The 21,773-nt window shown below is 39.6% G+C and overlaps 1 protein-coding gene across 11 annotated transcripts in view; it reads right to left on the reverse strand.

Moving 5' to 3' along the window:
- The window catches only part of NFIA (nuclear factor I A), a 369,091-nt gene that overhangs the window by 36,455 nt on the left and 310,863 nt on the right, over positions 1 to 21,773 (reverse strand). For 8 of the 11 annotated variants that reach the window (XM_054512839.2, XM_054512843.2, XM_045897554.3 and 5 more), the window contains 2 exons: positions 20,071 to 20,236; positions 1,253 to 1,344 (listed from right to left, as the gene is read on the reverse strand). In XM_054512839.2, coding sequence (XP_054368814.1) covers positions 1,253 to 1,344; positions 20,071 to 20,236 — 258 coding nt within the window. The remainder of the gene's footprint in view (positions 1 to 1,252; positions 1,345 to 20,070; positions 20,237 to 21,773) is intronic. The other 3 variants (XM_054512841.2, XM_054512840.2, XM_045897559.3) reach the window with 1 other exon arrangement.

Below are 21,773 nucleotides of genomic sequence, written 5' to 3' on the forward strand. Positions count from 1 at the left end.
TCCATGACCCCGTGTCCCCCGCAAGGAAGGCTTCAGAGGCAGTGCAGTCTCACCTGCACCGGGGACACAGCAATAAACTAAAATCCTCTACAGAGAGCACGCGCAAATGGACCCAGGAGGGCAAATCTCTCCCGTTGATAAGCATCTGGTCCTGTTCTTATAAACAAAGATGAGTAGTTACAAATTCGGCATCTGGAGGATACACACCCGGGCATATGCACCAAATAGCTCGGAGAATTTTTTTCAACCCACACGCTGAGAACCTCACAAAGAAAATACTCTCCCCTATGTCGATTATGACGGTATATGGTTACATTCTAATTAGGAAATCAGTGAGTCATTCCTTTCAAAACTTGAATCTAATTCTATTTCACAAACTTCTTAAGTATGTCTGCACCCACTACCTTTGAACTCCAAGAGTCTCTCACTGTGTCTAACAGCAGGCCATTTCAAAACTTTTAAAAGAGGAAGGGGACATAGAAGGTTATTGCTTATGGGTACAGAGCCTCAGTTTTGCAAAATAAAAAATGTTTTCTGGAAAAAAAAATAAAAGAGATTTCTTCTCTTTGACCTATACTAGCACAAAACACACCTATCAACCGAAAAACAAGCTCTAGATGTCCTAGTATCCTCTTTTCTCAATCACCTACCTCAACACATGACATTATATTCACACATAGCCCCTCCCGCCCCACCTCACCTTGCTCCCTAGTGACCAGCATAGCCAGTAACAAACACCACCTATTTCTGCACCAACACCAGCAACTTAATAGGACTGATGAACCCTTTCTTTTCTTTTCTTTCAGGTTCCTGGCGACCCTATAACGAAAACAGAAGAGTGGCTGGCTCCCCATCCCCAGATGCACTCTGATTTCACAGGTGGCCAGAGCTGACTTTTCCAGGCAGGGGCGGACTTCTGTCCGCTTGCAAGTGGAGAGACACGAATTCCTAGATGAGGAAACACACTATCTAGCTCTGGGAAGCCTTTCTTACCATAGCGAAAGGAGTTCTGGCACAGAAGCCTTCCTCCTCTACCCCCTCAACACGAGACACAAAAATCGCAGACAGCATTTTCCACGATTTCTGAGGACACAGGGAGATGTGGCTGAAGGGCCGGGAAGGTTGGGGTTGGGAGGAAAGGGGACCGAACAGGGGCTGGGAAATGCAGCCTGTTGTGCCAAAAGACAAGTTACAATGCACCTGATGAATAAAACAAGCTGCACCACATACAGAAAAGATGAGAGCGGCCCACCTGTGTCTGTTGAGGGATATTTACAAAGCTTGGATCCCGTGGTCCAACACTGACGAATCGGTTTGCGGGGGAGGTGCTGGGTGTCGAGTAGGCTGTGAAGGGAAGGGACACATGCGTTCAGGAAGCAGCACGAGATTGCACACACAAACAACACCAAAACACACAGTCTCCGAGCCTACACAGCTGATTAACAAGGAAATGTGCAAACACTGGAGCTAGCAAAGGGATCTGGCTAGCGAGGGCATTTTAGACAGTCATAAAAGGGAAGGGGTGTTGGGTTCTAAAGACTGTTGGAATAAAACGATGTCAAACTGGTGCTCAGATGAGTTCTTTTCTCCTTCCATCATACAAATTAGAACATGCAGGACTTTTGCAAAGTATACTTTCGGAGTTAAACATGAGCTCTGGGGCCAGAAAGAGATATCCTAGTCCTTAGAGCACAGGGAGAAAGAGATTAGGTAGGAAGGAGAGGAGAGCAGTTCCATTTACAACCTTGCTTTTCACACTATGGCACTCCCAAAAATCATGAGATAGTCCTGTGCCTCTGTAGCTAAATATCGAAGAGAAGTCTTTAGAAAAGGAATTAACGGCTTCTCCAGAAAGGAGGTGGAAAACCACTGAGAACCAGCTGTCTTTATAGGCTTCGGGAGAGTTTCTAGAATCTCTGTGAAGCACAAGATGTGCTTAAAATATTAACATCTGTAGTCTTCCCATCCTAGAACCTTTCTGTTAAGGCACAAACTATCAAGAACCCGTGTAAACCAAGATATCACACTAAAACCACACTTCAGTTTACTATCCTTTCACAGTTCATGAAAGTTTTGTTGTTGGTTTTTATATTTTTGGTTTTTATATTTATATTTAAGAGCTTCACTCTAGGAAAAAAACTCAGTGGCTTTGCTGTTTTATCGGCTTATAAACCCAAATGTGCATTTGGCCTTTTGGTGTCCTGCAATTCACTTCTTTACCACAAACTCCCAATATTTATTCACATTCTTTCTTTTTACCAGAACTTTTAGATAGACTCTTGCTTACTTTCAAATTTCTTAACAATACTTGTAAAAGGCCCCAATTTTTTGAGTTAACCCTAGACACACGCCATCTAAAAGATAAAAAGGATTTGCAACTTTTAAAAACACAGATAACTGAGGGAATAATACCAAATTCCTTTGCCAGATTTCTTTTTTCCTTTTTGGCATCATCTGCTTTTCTTTGATTTTCTGTTTTACAGAAAACTGCTCAGACTTCTTGTTTCCTTTGTTGAGCACATCTAGAGATAAAATTTCTCCCAATCTGGCCCAAGTCCTGTTGGTCATCTTTGGTAAGAGCTAAGTCACCCACACAGATCTGTGATGGTCACATGGTGTGGCTGTGTTAAACCAGCATGGAACAGAGGATGAACATGAGGATCCTCTGATGTCTATTAATAAGAAGGTTTTGTTGTAGTGTTTGTTTTAGAAGGATCTGGGAATAGTTTTATATAAAACCATGTATATATACATGTTTATATAAAAAATGTATGATGTGATGTACTGTTTAGCTACGTGAATCTACTGATTTCCTCCCCAGCCCATTCTATGTTAGACTAAATTGAACAGATTTGAGAAATACCCCTGCATAAAGCCATTCTGTACGTGTCTCTCACTTACTGGTATGGGAGAAATGTAAGTTTTTAGAAGTTCAGTAAAATACCCTTTATTAATTGCTCTATTCAGCCTATTGCTTTGCTTTCATATGGTTTAAGGAGTCTCCATAGAAAGTTACATATTGAAAATGATGGACTCTAATTACCCGGTAGTGAATTTACCTGCTCCTAGGGCACAAAGAGGATGTGGAAGAGATAAGGAGGAAGCTAGTAGATGAAATAACCTGTCAAACCTCTCAGTGGTTGGCAGGGGGGAAAAGTGTTCTTTCACACGTGAATAGGTAGGTAGGTCGAGAAGGAACAAAAAAAAGGCATGAAGAGTATGCTAAGGTACTAAGACTAAGTGACTGATGACAGATGCTGAAATGTGAGTCCTAGTGGAACTGTGTGCTTGGGCTGCACTGGTCATCACAGACATATAGCAGGATTTCCTATGATGTTTTTACCATCCTGGTGACATCAGAAACAAGCATGCTAAGTGAGCCAAGGAATCATGGCATTTTTCTGTTTTTCCTTCTCTGTGAAGACAGTTCTCCATGGACCACAGCAAGTTTACTAAACCTGAAAAGGTCTGTATTACATTCTGTTCTCTATTGTTTGCCAGACCTAAATTTTGCCATTTGAAAGGTGTAGCATACAAATACTTTAGTCACTCAAAACTGCTATGTGGCTAACAACTGGATATTTTGCCTTCCTCAGGCACGAGACAAACTTCACCTTCTTGATTTCAAAATATCCCAGGAGGCCTTTCATGCTTTCATAGGCTCCTAAAACTGCTTCAAAGTTTAGTCTGGTTTTTAAAACGAGAGCAACAGTGAGAGAGTATGTTAGCATTTAAAAAAAAAAGGAGAGAGAGAAAGAAAAAACAAAAAAAGGATATTAAAACTACAAAAACCTGGGAATCTCTGAGTACCCAAGTCATTAAATGGAAGAAATGGTGCCCGGGGAAATTAAGTCTATAGAAATGTAACTTCTGGGAAAATTCAAGGACACAGGGAAAACAAGGGAAGGAAGAAAGAAAGTCTGACTCATCTTCCATATGTTCCATATGGTAGTTAAAATAGGCAGAGTGTTCACCTATAACAGGATGTAGTTCCAGAAATGATGTGACAGTAAAATTTGATTTTCCCAAAGAAAAAGTGGAATAAGGGAGTTACACTGTTGAACAAAAACCTCAATTGCAACTTTTTATTAAAACAACCACATATGCCATAGCGAATCAATTATATATGCACAGTTAAGAGCTTTCAACATGAATATAAAATCAAGTAAAGGGGGCAATGTGGTAATTAATTATATACAACTGTATTTACTATGCTATTATATCACATTCATATCTTTCTTAATTATAATTCTGGCATTATTTACAGTAGCAATAATCAAATGCCACAGGAAAAGCTTCAGGAAATCATGAAATCCAGAAAATAATTTTCTGGGAAGATTATTATAGGCATTTTTTTTGAGGATTCTGGAGGGGAGATTAAGGGGCATTTGATGATTTTCTGATAAAGTCAACAGGGAAATCAATTTGCTTATGTAATCTCATTGTAAAAGTCCTCATGGCAAACATGACTATTAGAAATCAAATTATTGATTATTCGGCTGCTTCTGAAGAAGATTTTTCTTTCTTTCTTGTTTTTTTTTTTTTAGCAGCCATCTTACCTACATGAGCAATATCACGTCGACTATTTTCCTAATGTTATAGATGAACATTCCTATTAAAAGCTTCCACCATTTTATTTGTACTAATCTGATCATATTTTTCCTCTTCTTACTTGTATTTCTTCCCATTATCCTACAGTCTTAGTTTGGCCTTAGCTACAGTGATAAGTATGAAAATCCCAGATCAGAATTTGATCCTGTATCCAGAAAATCCCATTCTTCTGTGTTACTTACTTACCATATGCATTGCTAATTATAAAATCCTTCACTTAGGCCGTGTAAGTCCTGCCCCAGTATGATCAGTTGGGAGGAAGGCTCAAGAACAGTTCTTGCTTTATAAGCAAGACTTTTACAGGGCCTCTGAGGACACTGGACTCTATCTCTAGTGGGGACTCTGGGGGGAGCATGAGGGAGTGGACAGGGACAGTGGCAGAGATCACCCATTAAATCTGCTCTTCACCACTGTGCATGGAGGGTTCCCCGGGAGAACTCAGACTTTTTTTTTTTTTTTGTCTTCAGAAATGCATGTAACTGACCTCCTGCAAGCCAAACAGAATTTCCACTTCTGTTGTCCCCAAGGTGTCATGTTTTGTTTTGTTTCTTTTTCTCAATAAGAAGGAATAAGAAATGTGTCTGGATAAAGGGATCATGATATTTCCCCATAAATCCATTTTGAGTCTGTAATAACCTTCACCTATAAAATCAAATCTGACCATTGTGTTAACAAGGTGGTCACACAGTTTTGAACAGAGTGCTTGGAGTGTTCCTTGTTTTAGGAAAAGGATGTAACTGAAGAAAAGGATATTAAGATATTACGTATGTGTACCATTGTCAGTTGAAGTTTCTTTAAGTTGAAAACCGTATCATTAAAATCACCCAAATCTGACAAACTAGAAAATTAAAAGTAGGCAGATTCAAGGTCTAGCTCAAATGCAGCAACCACTAAAATATATATATGTAATCACTGAAGGGAAGGAAAGGGAGAACATTTAGACAGACGTTTTTGTGGGGAGTGAGCGTGAGTGTTGGATGATGCCCCTCGCGGACTCCGAGAGCCCGCAGGGAGGCTGCGAGGCCGGTTCCCGCCGCAGCTGAACTGCCTGAGGAGAGCGATGGCCAGCTCCTCTGCCCTGGCTCGGGGTCAGGGACCCGGTGAGCACCTTGGCAGAAAAGAAAATGTGAGAGGCCTGGTGAACTCTGAGGTTCTGCATTTATTGCCACACACAGGAAGCAATGAAGTCGCCTGAACCCGCGCTGCGCGACCTACACACTGACACGGAGTTTGAAGCGAGACCTGTGTTCTGTTTCGTCAGACTCCAACTACAGGAAAAGACTGACACCCCCTTCTTCATTCCCTTGAACTCTACCAGGTCTAACCTCTAGAGTGCGTCAAAGAGAGGTATTTCAATATATTTAATAGATTCATATTCATTCTCTCTCCTTCTGTCTGTCCGTCCGTCTCTCAGGAAGCCTTGCTCTGTGCCGAGCATGATGGGAGATTCAAAGGTGAGCAAGACACACCGCCATCCTAGAAATGCTACCATCTAATGGCGAGAGATGTGTGTAGAAAATGAAAATATGGGTGCTTAAAGGTGACATAAATAAGAATCTGTGAGATGTTAAAGGACAGAAAAGGGACGCCTGGCAGGAGAACAGGAAAAGCTGCGCAGAGGAAACGAGGCTAGGATGGCTTTTGCGACAGTGCTGTAAAAGATGCGCCGGCCGGCAGGTCGGATGGAGCGGGGGTCACACAGGGAGCAGCAGCACGAGCAAAGGCGCCGAGGCGTCAATCACGGAGGGAGGGGGGAAAAGACAGGGCACCGCAAATTATGTTTTGTCATACAGCACGGGAAGGTAAAATGTTAAGAATCAGAGACCTGAATGAAAACGAAGGGGGAAAAGTCCATTGAAATTACTTTTCTTTTAAGAAGGAATAATTTATAAAATAAAGATATCACATTTCCATGCCAGACACCGCTAAGACAACTAGACGTCCTCACTCACATTCTCAACCGCTCCCTTCATATCTCAAATATCAATATGCACGTCACAGGTTCCCTCGTTTTCAGAAACCCAGGCGTACTCACATGTGGGGATCTCCCTTCTAAAAAAATACTTGGTCAAAAATTCAATCTCATTCAAAATAAACTTACTGTGATTCTACCACCTGCCCAGGAATGTGTTAGTTATTGGACAGAGGTAATCCAAACAAGTTCTGGAATGCAGACTTGAACAGATCCCTGTGTATTCAAATTGCAATTTTATTAAATGTTTATCAGAGACACCTGACAGTGAAGGAAAAGTGCATGAGAAAGCATTCAGTTGCAAACTTGAAATAGTGAGATGATTAAATACCTAACTGAAATAGTTTCTAAAATCTTAACTGCACTATCGCGTTATTAAAAAAAAAAGCCCCGTGATAAAACTTTCATTTCTAAAAAAAAAAAAAAAAAGGCAGAAACTATCAGGAAATAGATTGGCTAATTTCTAAATGAAACCCATTACAGTTGTTGAACTCATTTAGGAACTTGAACAGCACTATTTTCTTGCAAGGTCACAAAGAAATGCTGGAGGATATTGGAGTGTTTTTCCTTTAGAGAAATCTATCGGTATGGACAAGTTTAAGGGGCCTGGGTTAGCGTTATTAGTATCATTATATAGCCAAGGAAACAGACAGCCTTTCTTTACACATGATCCAGTATTCAGAGATTTAGAAATTCCCACATGACTGAATGGATATTGTAGTTGTCATCCAGATGTTTGGAATCTAGAAGATAACCACAATGAATTTCCATTATTTTGATCACATCTGTGCAGTTACCTCATTCTATTATCTCTGTAAATCTTTTGTCTCTACAAACAAGTTACCAACAAAAAAGGACACAACCCTCAGGGCATGAAATTAAAACCTACTTATTGCTAGTAAATTATTACAGAACAACATATCCATAAGCTTTCTTCCTGAAAAGCTAATGAATTCTAACTTTAATATATTAGCATTACTTAACATGTATGGTAGCAATTTGCATGACGTGGCTGATGTGCCAGTAGTTCACAAAAATCTTGAGAAGAGGCAATTTAGCCAGATGGTTTTGCTCTGCTGGTATTTCTGTTTGTATTAAGGATCCTCACAGGGAGGTAGGGGCTCTAGCTACATCATGATTGGGGTAAAATATGCAGAAAGGAAAGTATAAGACCATTCATGTGTGCACACAGAGAGAAGGGGGTCAGAACAACTTGTAAGCTGGAGACACTCTGACCTTATGTTACCCAAATCTGTGTCATAAGCAGGCACTTTGGACTGTTTCCTGAGGCAGTCTATTTAAACTGCTTATAAACATTGTTTTTCATAATAGCTGTGAAGTATAAGAATAGAGGCTTATTTCACTTCATTTAAATTTATTTCTGATGGCTAATCCAAATTCTGTAACTGTCATTTACTTTTATGTAAATGTGTGTTATACGATTGATAGAACATACATCGATCAGAAGCAACAAAATATGTGGGTAGGCACAGGTGAAAGTTATATTAAATAGCCACAGGGAATAAACCCTGGATTCAGCTGGGGTTTACTAAAAAAAGAAACTTAGATCAATATATTGGATTGTTCCCTTTTGAAAGGCTTCTGCGGCCTCTCAAAAGGCAGTGTAACCCTGGAAACCTACTTCTGGGAATTTATCCTCAACCAATACTTAAAGGTACACATAAAGATTTATGCTCCAAGATGTTCATTACAGCATTACTTATAAAGAGGAACAAACCGGAGCCACCTTATAAAAACTAATGCTTCATTCATATGTTGAAATATTTTGCAGTCATTAAGCACATTTTAAAATAAGGACATCATGACATGTTGATAGTATGAAATAAAATGAATAAAATCAGTTTATAAAACTATATATATACACATAGACACATATATGCACACATATGATGATCAATTATGTTTAAAATACGCATAGAAAATGACTGGAAAATAGGCACATAAAATGATTACCTCTGAAGAATGGGATTATAAATGATTTTTAAATAACTTCCAGAATTTTTAATCTTAAATAAACATAAACAGAACCTGAAAACCCCCAAGTAATACTTTTGTTTTTACAGCAATGCAAGGTAATCAGTAGAAAATGAATTTTAGAACCAGAAACCCTGGATTGAATCCATTTGATCTCTTACTTGAAATGTGATCTTGGCAAGCCAATTAACCTCTCTGAGCTTCTCTATATAAAGAGTCCAGCATAATAAATACTATTTACTCCAATATGCATAGCCCTTTAAGGCTTCATTCCTCTGAGAATGTTTAATGGGTTACACTCTCTACAAGAGCAGTCCAGAAAGTAATCCCTAAGAGAAGCTTAGTCAACAAGATGGGAAATCCCCCAAATTCCATTATATGTTATATTAAAACAATTCAAGAAAAATGCCAAAATCGTCCAATCAGGGACTGATTCCAATATCTAATTAAGAGTATTACACTCCAAGATACCTGCCTTCCAACACTTACAAAAAATAAAACTTAAACCTCTCAAGGTTGTTAATGTTGTGATCAGACTCATAAGTAATGTGTAAATTGGCACAACCTTTCTGAAAAGCAATTCGGTAATGTGTATCAAAATGAATATTCACACTGTTGGTACTAGTAATTCCAATTCTAGAAATCTATCTTAATAAAATTATTAAAGCTGGGGACAAAATGTATTTTCAAAAATATGCTGGAACATATTTCATAGATTGGGGCAAAAGTTAATGTCTGATAGAGGAATAGGTACAAATTGTTTAAAATCACATTTCCTAATTTTTTATGAAATAGGAAAAGGTGTAAAATGCTAATTAAGAAAATGGTATGCAAACTATTATATTCAGCATGGTCATAATCATCTTTTTTTTTTTTTTTTTTTAAAGATTTTATTTATTTGAGACAGAGAGAATGAGAGACAGAGAGCATGAGAGGGAGGAGGGTCAGAGGGAGAAGCAGACTCCCTGACGAGCAGGGAGCCCGATGCGGGACTCGATTCCGGGACTCCAGAATCATGACCTGAGCCGAAGGCAGTCGCTTAACCAACTGAGCCACCCAGGCGCCCCGGTCATAATCATCTTATATGTGTCTGTGTACATATAGACACAGATACACACATCAACATGCATTATGGGAAAAAATAAGCCAAAATGTTAATAGTAACTGATTATAGGAGAATATAATTTCATTTTTTATACTTTATATTTTCCAAGTTTCCTACATTGCCATATATTACATTTATGAAGAAAATCTTAAAACTCATTGGTTACTTCTGTCATCTTGAAAAAGTAACAAACTGAGGCAAAAACAAGACTTGAATGGGTTATGAAACCTAAATGAATGGAATCATCCATTGCCTGTTCTCTTCTGTCACTCCTTTATAATGTCCATCTCTTACTCTGCTCTTGTTCCTCTACTTTTTGTCCAATGCAAGGTATGGAAATGTATGTTATTCTTGGAATAATATAAAAGTTCTTTATGGAGTGTCTTAGGATTTTCAGAGGACAGGTGTACATACAATATTTTATCTCTAAACACGGGATGTGTCCTGGTAGAGTACAAAGCACAGTAGTCCAACAGACCTGAGTCTGAAGGCTGACTCAGTTTCAGCACTCTCTTTTTTAAAAGAGGGCTAACAATTCTAATTTTGCAGATTTATAATCATAATCAAATGAAATTATAGTAATGCATATGAACATACCTATCAAAGTGCCTGAGTTTCAATAGTCCTTTGTCCTTTGCAAATCGTACACAGAGTAGTAATACTCTGCCGAAAGCATTTATGAAAAATTATGATTACGACAGTATGTGTACATTTGTATTCAATGGGTTCCTAAAGGAGAAATTGGGACCAAATATTGGCTGTGGAGAATGAAAATGCTAACCTTACACTAAGCTCCATGCTATCTGGGAGGGAAAAAAAATATTATTCTTTACCAGAAAGATCACACATTTTCTGCTATCATATCCAAAGTTCAGGTTAGCATAGCTAAAATCTAGATGTATAAAAATTTGCCAAAGATTTTATGGGGATGCTCCCCTCCACCACCATGAATGAGTTTTGGTCCCTATAGTGATGAAGGTATAAAGAAGAATTTTTAGGTCATTAGACAAATATTTTTGAAAATAATTATATTTGCTATAAAAGGGGATTTAAAACTCAGTAATAGCTTTCATTCTCAATGGATAAGATACCGAAGAGCTATTCTATGACAAACCAGTTTCTATCTTCAACACACAAGCAAATGTGTATATACATCTCCCACTTTATGGTAGTATTCTATACACACTTCTTAGGACTCTCCTTTGCTGACTTAACATAACTCATATAGACTTGTCTCTTTATTTTTATTTTTAAAGACTTTATTTATTTGACAGAGAGAGACACAGTGAGAGAGGGAACACAAGCAGGGGGAGTGGGAGAGGGAGAAGCAGGCTTTCCGCCGGGCAGGGAGCCCGATGTGGGGCTCGATCCCAGGACCCTGGGATCATGACCTGAGCCGAAGGCAGACGCCCAATGACGGAGCCACCCAGGCGCCCCAGGTGGGTTCCTAATGTATAGACTATTGTTAGATATTTAGGTTATTACTAATCTTTCATTATAATCAATGTTGCACTGAATACTTTATGTACATCTGTGTTTACATGTCCAACTTTATCACTTACATTTAAAATTTACATACATAAAGATATAATATTCACATATATTTTTATATACATGAAAAATTAAAGTGTCTTTTGAAGAGGCTGAACCAATTCACAGTCCTCTAACAGTGCAGAAGAGTGCCTGTCTTCCATACACTTGCCAAGACTATACGAGGTGCTCTTTGATTTTCGCTGATCTGATGGGTAAAAATACCACCCAAGTCTTAATTTGTATTGTTTTTATGCTACATGAATGAGGCAACTTTCAAATATTCTCCATTTCTCTATGTTTATGCCCTTTTGTTTTGTCTACTGGTCTTTATATGTTAGATAATTTAATCCTCTGTTACATGTGTGGCAAATATTTTTCCCACTTTCATTTTTGTCTTTTTGACTTTGTTTATGGTGGGGTTTTTTTTCATGCATAAATTTTTGATACTCTTAGAGTAGAATTTGTCAGTCTTTCCTTTCATGGATTCTGGGTTTGTGTGTGTGTGTGATTTAGAAAGGTCTTCCTCACTCCAATATTATTTAAAAGTTTTTTCCTATGTTTTTATGTGGTATTTAAAGCTTAACCTTTGTATGCTTTTTTTTTTTTTCCTCCAGCTGGAATTTATTTTGGTGTAAGGAATCTTATTTTTTTCTGGACAGTTACTCAGTTGTCCCAGTAGACTTCACTGAATAATCCCTTCTCCTCCTCTAGTACGAAATGCCACTCTTGTCACATATTAAAATATTGCATGTATATAGGTCTCTTTCCAATTCAGAAGAATATAAAACATTGAAATATAATGGAGATAGCAGCAGAGCTGGTAGAGAAATTAAAACCAATGTGGAAAAACAAAAACAAAACAACACAAAATGATAGCAATGTGGAAATAGATCAGCATAAAATGAGTTCCCTGGCACTAGGTGACATCGGACACTAACTTAAGAGTGAGAAAGAAGAAGGGGGTTCTTTGGAATTGTTCTCCATCCTACCTGTGGGACTGGTTGCAAGGGAGGCAAACCGTAAGAGACTCTTAACTCTAGGAAACAAACTGAGGGTTCCTGGAGGGGAGGTGGGTGGGGGAATGGGGTACCTGAGTGATGGGCATTAAGGAGGGCATGTGATGGAATGGGCACTGGGTGTTACATGCAACTGATGAAGCACTAAATTCTACCCCTGAAATGAATACTACACTACATGTTAACTAAATTGAATTTAAATAAAACATTTAAAAAAATCTATGATGTTATAAAAACTCAAAGAAGTGTACAGCAAAGAATGGATTTTATTGAATGTAATTTTAAAAATGTAAAGAAAAAGAATAATGCTATAGTTCAGGCATCAGTAATGAAAAAGTGTTTTGTGGAAGGAAGCCACTAACTTATTTCTTTTCCCATTCTCTCTTGTAGTTATCCACTGGTTCTTCTCTGAAAGAGGGAACACAGTCCTTACGTCATCTAAAAATTGTGAAAACGTGACATATCATTCACTGGCTTGCTCTAAATCCAATTACTGATTACGACAATGTGTTATACATTGGTGAAAAGGAGGTGTCATTATTTGGGTGATAACTTAGAAAACAATTCTTCAAAGCATTCATCAACAGTCCAAGTTCTCGGGAGTCTTGGAGAATAAAGGAAATCTGCCTTTATCAACATTTCCTATTTTTTGCCTTTTTTGCTGTTTTTGTTTTATTTCCCTCCAAATCTTCTGTTCTCTTCCTTTCCCTGACAAGAGTTACTCTCAGCAACAGAAACCAATTCATACTAAAGCAGAGATGACCAACTAACGTCTTCTTCTATATTTCTCCCATAGGGTTTTCACGGCAAAAACACGGAAGCTTTGGGCTTAATGCGAAGATACCCATAGGATGCAATGGCCAAGTGTATGAACTACCAGGTGGCTGGGTGTGAATCATGATCCCACTACATCTGGCTGAGAAGCCTTGGAGAAAGTTACCTTAATAGGGTAACAAAAGTATTTACTTCATAGGATTACTGGGAAAATTAAAACAAGATAATACATATAAAAATACTTTTAAAGTACCTGGTACATGAGTAAAAGCTCAGTGCTTTGTTGTGCTGTTATTAATTTCATATAAGCAGGCAGTTGTGGCTCCCCAGCAACCAGGAATCATGTCACATTGCTCTGTAATTTGTATGAGGTAGGTGCGAGATAGTAGAAAGAGCATGGGAAGGCCTGCATCTGAGTCCCTACCAGGCTTCTACGGGAGTATAATCTTGGGAAAATCATCTGCACTTTCTAATGTCAGCTTCCTTGTCTATAAACTCCTGACCACACAGGACTCTTAGGAAGACAGAAGAAGATAATGTATTCGTGTAAAGAGTTTTGCTAAATGAAAGGCACTGAACATAACGTTAATTATTATACTACAGAATTTCCATCCCAGTCATAGATTGTTATTATATTCTTGGTTAACAGGTTCATATTCATTCATATAATGAATGTATGTAAGATTCATGGGAGATATAAAAATAAATAATAAAGGAAACTTGTTATTGCATGCTTCTACTTTAATAGAGCTCTAGTTTTAAAAAATCAAAAGTTCAAGGCTAAGAAGGCATGGAGAAAAATGTTTATGAGTCTTTTATGCATTCTTAAATTGAGTTTTTGTGTTCCTAATTAATTAAAAAAAGAAAATACACGTTTTATCTTCCATCATAATCCAAAAGCATTCTTTCTTTCTGTTATAATTCTAGGCTATGATGCCAATCTGCAATTTCTTTCCTGGAAAAGTCCATTTTTATAGTGTGATCTTGGTACTAACCTATTATATAAAAATTGGATGTTACAATACAATTAAGAAAAAGAATAGTGCATTTTGAATCATCATATCACAAATAGGCCCAAATGTAATGAGTTATTTCTCCTATTCTTCCGCTGTTGTCCTTAGGACTCTGAGGAATATCCACTCAGTATATTACATGTTTGAAAAGGAGTCCCTTCCCAATTAATGCATGATGCACGTGGAAAAACTCAGCAAACTGCAAAGAGCTTTCATAGGTAGGATGCTGTTATAATTAGTATCACTGGTAAGATACCTAACGGGCATGTCAAACATAATTTGGTCAAACCAAACTCTGGTACCTGCCCCTCGCCCAGAATGGCACTTTCTGCCGTTTTCCCATCTCAGTTCATGGAAACTCCATCCTTCCAGTTGCCCAGGTCAAAAACCTAGGAGCAATCGTTGATCTCTCTCTCTCTTTTCTCAACCCATATCTAATGCATCAGCAAACCCTGGCAGCTCTCCCTTTCAAATAATTCTTACCACCCACACGGCCCCATGGTGCCTGGATCCCTGCCACAGCACACCACCTCCCTCCCTGTTGTAGCCTTCTCCATTGGACTTCCTAATTTACTTCTACTTTGATTACTGTTTGTCCACAGGGAAGGGGATTGTTTTGTGCCCTTTTGCATCCCTTGTGCCTAAAACAGCAGCTGGTAGGTAGAAGACACTCATTATATTTATTGATTTTAAGAAAAAAAAAAACCCAGCCTCTTAACTGGTCTCCCTGCTTTAATTCTTGCCCCTAGCAATCTGTTTTCAACAAAACCTTCAAAGTATTTCTGTTAAAAACTAGGGAGTTATCACTTCTCTGTTCCCCGGTCTCACTCAGAGTAAAGGCCCAAGTCCTTACAGTGGCCTATGAAAGCCTATATTATTTATCCCACTCCCCACTCCCAGCTCCCAGACTCTGTCCACCTTACCTCCCACCCCACCTCCTCCTCCTTTTGCCTACTCATTCTGTTCTCCCCACTCTGGCCAGGTGTGCTGGCTGTTCCTTCTGCTCGGAAAGCTCTTCCCCTGCAGTGTCAGGGCTCCTTCTCACTTCTGCCAGGGAGGTCTTTGTTTAAATTTCCTCTTCTCAGACAGGCCTTCTCTGGCCACCCTACGGACAGTCACACCCCCACCTCCACCACTCCTGACTCCTAAGTTCCGCTTACGTATAACCATCTTACATCATCCCTGCCTTTTATTCTCACTGCTTTGTGGATTGACTTTCTTCCCTCTCTATAATCCGAGCTCTAGAAGATCAGGGAATTGTTAAAATCTCTTTCATTTCCTGCTGAATCCTAGCACCTAGAACACAACTTGGTACATAGTTGATGGTCAATTACTATTTATTGAATGAACAAAAGAAGTGATATTCTCTCAGTGGGTATCTAAACCTACAAAGGTAGTTAGTCAGCAGGAACAGAATACATCCATTGTGAATTACTCTTACAGGTTATCTCTATTTATCACCGTATCCTAAAGAGACCTGGCATAGTAGTATATTAATCTCTCTCCAAACAAATCAACAATATAAAAGTTCTCGAGAGAACTGTTAACTCCACCCCCACTCCCCTGTTGTTGTTGTTTTATGGCACTAGTAAAGATTTTTCCCTTTAAAATGTATTTATTTCATAGGCGATTTTTTTCTCAAATCTGCCTTACCCATGTTTTTCTGGCCACAGCTGCAAAGTTGAGTATTTGGTGCCAGAGGCAACTGATTAGGTTAAAAATACATACTCTGCTTTAGGCTGGCAACCATTTGTATTTCATTATAAGATGATATTAAAAATTATGCCTTGGACTCTGAACTGTCTACAGCATAGCACATCTGTCACCCCAGTTTGTCCTGACAATCTGCCTAAGAGAGTGGGTAGAGCATTCAGGGATATTCCCATTAACAGATAAGGGAATTTGAGGCCCAGAAAAGTTGGTAATATAGGAGACCCTTGGCATGATTTACTACTTTTATTTTTTAAATCTTATTTTACTGCAAGTCATCTCAAACCCCAAATAGAAAAGGTTGTCCTAGGTTACACAATTAGTGTTTTTGAAAAAAGCCTCAATTTCTGACATACTATTGGGATGTTGAACATCTGTACTTAATACCCTGTCATGGTGTTTCTTCTTGCTAAAGTTGAGCTCTAATAAACTGGCAAAGATAAACAGGATCCAACCTCCCTGTTGTTTTAATTTCTAAGAAAGCACATAATTTATGAAACTATATTTTTTGCCCTAAATTTTTATTCAGCTGTGATCTAACTTTAGACGTCCCCTCCCCCCACCAGGCTAGTTTCTGAAGAAGAGTTCTACCTTCTTTCTCAGATTTAAAACACCAGAATACTAGCCCTACTAAATAGCATAGAAGTCACCCTCTCCAAAATCATCTTTAGCTGAGACCCCGGGCCTGGACCAAACTCCCTCCCGAGTGCTCTTGTAGAACCTACGCCTTTGTCCCAGTGTTGCCTCGTGTGAACTACCCATTTCCCAGCTGTCTCCCTCCACAGATCCCACATTTCTGACGAGCAGGGATTAATCACCTCTGTATCCCAAGCGCTAACACAGTCCTTGGCACATGACAGGTGCTCACTAATGAGAGCTGGCTAAGCAAATGGAAGAAGGTAGTCATCAAGATGAATGGGAAGGGAGGGGGAGGCGATTTCATTCTGATATTTGTTCCCTTGCATATCCTCTTGGTCCCTTTCCCCTGCTCACTTTCTAGTCTCTAGACTGTAGAGTTTGGAAGTAGAAACCAGCTCTTTTCTCTTAGGAAGACAGGTACCGGCTGGCACCATGCAGCCATCTGGATCTCCAGGCTTTGGGCTCTAAATAGGAGGGCAGACCCCACTTGGGAAGGCCTGCGGTGGTCCAGCACTGCCCATGACTGGAGGTGTGTCTGTGTAATTTGGGAATTCAGCATTAGGAAGCTCATTTGCCTACAGTTACAAACTAAATTCTCCGATAGTAGAAGTGATAGTCTGGTCTTCCAATCTGATTTTTCTTGTATTTTATTTATCAATTGGTTCAGAAATCAGGGCATGGAAGAGGATTTTGTGTGTGTGGGGGGGGGGTGCGGGGAGGGAGGTTCTTAAATCCTTCCCAGTGTGGACCAGTGGGCTTTGAGATTTTTTAATTTGAAAGGCTTCTCCTTTGCTATAAATTACAGATCCCCCAGCCTACTACTGTCTTATTAATAAAGGAGAAGACAGTAAAGCAAGATATTGCTGTGAAACAACACATTATTGTGAATTCAGCAAACTCCAAAAAGCCCAGAAACAAGGGCTAGACTTTATGCTGATAAAAGCATTTCTATGCCACCAGTAGAACATTTTGTTTTGCCTACATTCCTAGAATCATATGGTCCAAAAGTAAGTATCAGGGGTTTCTGGGTGGCTTGGTCGGTTAAGCGTCTGCCTTCTGCTCAGGTCATGATCCCAGGGTCCTGTTTCCAGCCCTGCGCCCAGCTCCCTGCTCAGCAGGGAGTCTGCTTCTCCCTCTGCTCCCCCTCCCCCCGGCTTGTGCTAGCTCACACGTGCTTGCTCGCTCTCGCTCTCTCAAATAAATAAATAAAATCTTTAAAAAAAGTATCAAATTACCTGTATCAAACTTTTGGGCCTCTCCCTCCTGACATTCTCCTTTTCCTCAAAATCTTCAAACCCTGTTCTAATGGACATGCAACCACATGAATTGGATCTGCCAGGACCCCCTCCACACTTCTTCCCATAATGCTGAAGGAATACTTGAGTCTGGCCACGACAGGGTGACAGATACTTTCTCATACAAGGCACTTGATTCAATCCATGGCGTGGAATCCAGAAGTATGGACCCAAAGGCACCAACCTGATTTAGGGGCTGAGTAGCTGTATGTGTCCTACAGACCTATTTCATCATTACTCAAGCCTAGGGACTCTACTAGGTCAGAGTTTTGGCAAATAATAAAATGTTCCAATTTATTTGGTGGTAGTGCTCATCATGGCTGATTTCACACAACCCTGCTAGGCAGGGGTCATCACCCACATTCTACAGATGAGGAAACTGATTTGAAGAGAAACACAGCTAGTAATGTGAAAGGTGGGGATTTGAGTCCTTATCTTTCAGTCTTCAATAACTGCACATGGTATTATTCCTAGTCTTCCACAGTGCCCCAGAGGGGCCCTTCCCCGTTACTGGAAAATGCACTATGAATGTAGGAGACACTGGTAGTGGAGGGCAGGATGTGTTTAAATGGGATAGGTAGAGTATTACCACAAGGCTTTTAAAGAACTGTGTCATTGTCCTGCACAGATAGGCACAAGATGAAGAGAAAAGTGGTACATGGAGGCATGTACAGGGCATAATAATTATGTGACTACCAATCCCCAGTGACCAGATTTAAATAGAGTTTGGGGATGGTGATTTCTCTAACTTGTTGGAAGATGTTACATTAATACACAATAAGCAGGACACACCTATGAGCCTCTGCTTCTCAAAAGCTTCTTTTCCAAGCTGAGCTTCCAAGATCCGTAGACCAAGCCTCGTTTGTTTCCTATGACACTGGACACTCAGGGTTTTCTCCTTCGTTGAAAAGTGTTGAACCACCTCTTATCAAGAGAAGTAGGTCCCCACAAAATTGCCTCTGGACCTTCAATCTTTCTGTTGTAATATCAGAATCCAAGTACAATGCCACTCACTTCCACATGTGTTATCAAAATGAATAAATACTAGATAACCCACAGTTCACCCTCAGAGACATGTCCACGAGGAACTCCAGACATTCTGGATTTAGTGTCCCCAGGATTAAATCCCACAGTGTCAACAGAAGCTTATTTTTCCTCTTTGGCTCTTTCCCTCCTGCACCCAATACCATCATGTCCCCTAAACTGAAAGTAAGGAACCTAAGAGGCCTAGAATCATCCTTCATTGAAGTCATTGAAATGACTGTCCTATCCCAAAGCTCATGTGTCTACAAAATATCCCTCCCTGTGCTCTTCTCCATTCAACTTCTGTAACTGCTGCTCAAGTTCTTGATCTTAACACTTTTTGCCTGGTCTACTCTAATCTTTTCCTCAGTAGATTCCTTGCCTCCAGTCTCACTTTTGAAGAACTCCTTGGAGACCTGCTCTCCTTAGGATTACTGTCACAGTTCCTACCCTTTCCTACACTTTGATCCCTCAGTAAAGCTTTAGGGAGGTGTTTATCACACCCTCTGTCAAGATTGGGTTGTCCATCCATCACCTCAGAACTCTGCCTCTGGTCATCACTCTTTTTGACATTGTTCCAGGTACTAATAAAAGTCAAATTTGTGTGTTTGAGCTATTTCTACTCCCTTGTCATCTCTGAAATATCGGGGACTATCCCTCTAATTCAACAAGTCATCATTCCTATCATCTAAAAAAGTTTGGAAATCTCATATTGTCTGATAACATGTTCCCATACTTTTTAGAGGACAGTCAAGAGTTCTTTTCTCTTTCCACCCAATTATACTTTCTATCTCCTCTCCCCACTACACCTGGCCATGCAACTTCCATGGTTACCAGCTCTGATCTTCTGCCAGGCTCTTACTCTTGGTGAGTGTTCAAGGCACACACCTTTGAATTGTTACTTTGATTTAAACTTTTTTTTTTTTACCTATTTGATGTACGAGGTGCACAGCCTTTATAGCTCATCAAGTGAATTTCTCTTGGACGGTGAGTTACAGCAGGGCTATACAAAAGTAAAAGGAACTTTTTTGCTAATAGGAATTCATGCAAGTGGATGCTGTTTGATGATCATGAGGAGAGCATTCAAAGCCACTCAAATAATATGCAAAATTTAATAGTCATATCTAGATCTCAGTCTTGGGCATGGAGTCACACCACTTTATCCCACCCAAACACCCAGATAGTTCCACATCTGGTGTAGCTGATAGTACCCCAGAGTGGTGCTCACTGCGATCTGGTCTTGGCTCTGCAAACTCACGCTATCACCATCACTGGGGATCCGGGCCTATGGCTAGAGCCTATGCCATTAGGGACCCAACTTAAATGAGGATTCAAGTAAACAGAGCTTGATAAGTGACCGGCGCCTTGTCTCGGCCATACTTACTTGGTGAGGTGGGGGAGGCTGCACCTCCTTCTGCTGACGTGGTCGGAGGCTTCGTGTCTGGCACTGGCAGAGGCACAGGCCTGGCCATCGGTGGTGGCGGCGGTGGTGGCAACATCGGGGTGGGAAGGAATGGGTTGTGTACTTTGCCTTGGCTACTCCCATTGGGCTGTGAGGGCGGGAGCAAAACAAAACATGCAGGAGGAAAAGAAGAAACAGATATCAACGGTTAGCTGCTTCTGAAACCGAAAGGCGCACTGGTTATCGCTTACGTAAAATTACGAAGTATTCTAGCTGCTTGAATTCTTCCTTCAGAGCATATAGACCAAAAACTGTTGGGTCGTTCTTAAGGCATTTCACAAAAGCATAGCGCCAGGCACACATGCTCAATGGAGCCTAAACTTATCTCTTGAATTATTCTGACCTTCTCTACCTCCTGCTTCCCTAAAACGACCCGCCAAGTTTTGCTTGGAATGTTTCACTTCCGTCTTAACTGCTACCTTCATCATCATTCCCACGATTATTATTTATTTAATATATAAGTGCTTTATAGGTTGCGGAATTATTCCATACTGTCTACTTATACAGATATAATGAAGTTTCCCAAATAGCATTTGAAATTAAAAATAATATTTTATTTTCACTCCTCAAAGTTGATATTATATAACATTTAATAAATATGTTAAGTGAACAAAAAAAATTTCTTTCACATATTGTGTAACATCAGGCACAGAAACTTTAGAATTGAGCTGTCAAAATTCTGCTAGGGAAAAATATCACTTCTAATTTTGATTTAAATTATATAAGCATATGCCATAACAGTCATATTTATTTGGCTGCCTGATGTTAGAACAACCAAATAACAGCTCTTTGACAAAAGAAAGTTCTCCCTCTGAAGAAAGCAATAAAATCCATTTTATTTTCAAGTTTTTCAAAACAGTCCCATGAAGAGACCTGCCTTAAACCCTATAAAACTTTGATCAAAATGCAAAACCGGGAGTTTGACAGTTATATAGGAGAATGTCAGGACTATTTTTAAAAAAGTTAGAAATTTAAAAGTCAGATGCTTGATGCTGGTGATCACTTCAGATCTTTCATGGTCTCCCACGTGGCCTTTCTGACTCCAGACTTCAGTGACACTGTACACGACCAATAATCGCAGCTGGTATTTAGCCTGTTGTCCCGAATCAACATTCAGGTGAAGGAGAACCAGTTGTCCCAGGCTTTTAAGTTTAAGCTTAATAATTCCACAGAGGCAGCCTCAGCCAGCCCCTCACCCACATTCTCTTATATATTTAGTATTGTTCCTCAAAGACTATCTCGTCTGACAATCAGAATGCTCTGCTTTCTTGCCAGCAAACCTGCCCGTGTGTTATTTCTGAGTGGGCTAAAAGTCCGTAAGTGAATGCTTTAGAATAAGCCAAGCAGATGAATACACAAGCAAAAAGAAAAAAGGCCCCATATTGATTTGTTGTCTAGACAGAAATGTATCTGCTAAAACATCACCAGACATTAGTCAAAGCTGCCTGTTCTGTCTCAGATATGCAGAATCAGGTATTTCTGCAAGGGAGGAAAAATCAGTGATAGGGCCGTGTGATAATAATATTCTAAATCAGCCAGTAATAATGACAGCTGATCTGTGGCTTCACATTCTTAGGGGAAAAGGAAGATCACATTTGGCTTTATGCTGGTCATTATTTACTATT

The sequence above is a fragment of the Mirounga angustirostris genome, unplaced genomic scaffold, assembly GCF_029215605.1.
Source record: "Mirounga angustirostris isolate CCGP_5_RB_7025 unplaced genomic scaffold, mMirAng1.0.hap1 SCAF_4, whole genome shotgun sequence".
Taxonomy (NCBI): Eukaryota; Metazoa; Chordata; class Mammalia; order Carnivora; family Phocidae; genus Mirounga; species Mirounga angustirostris.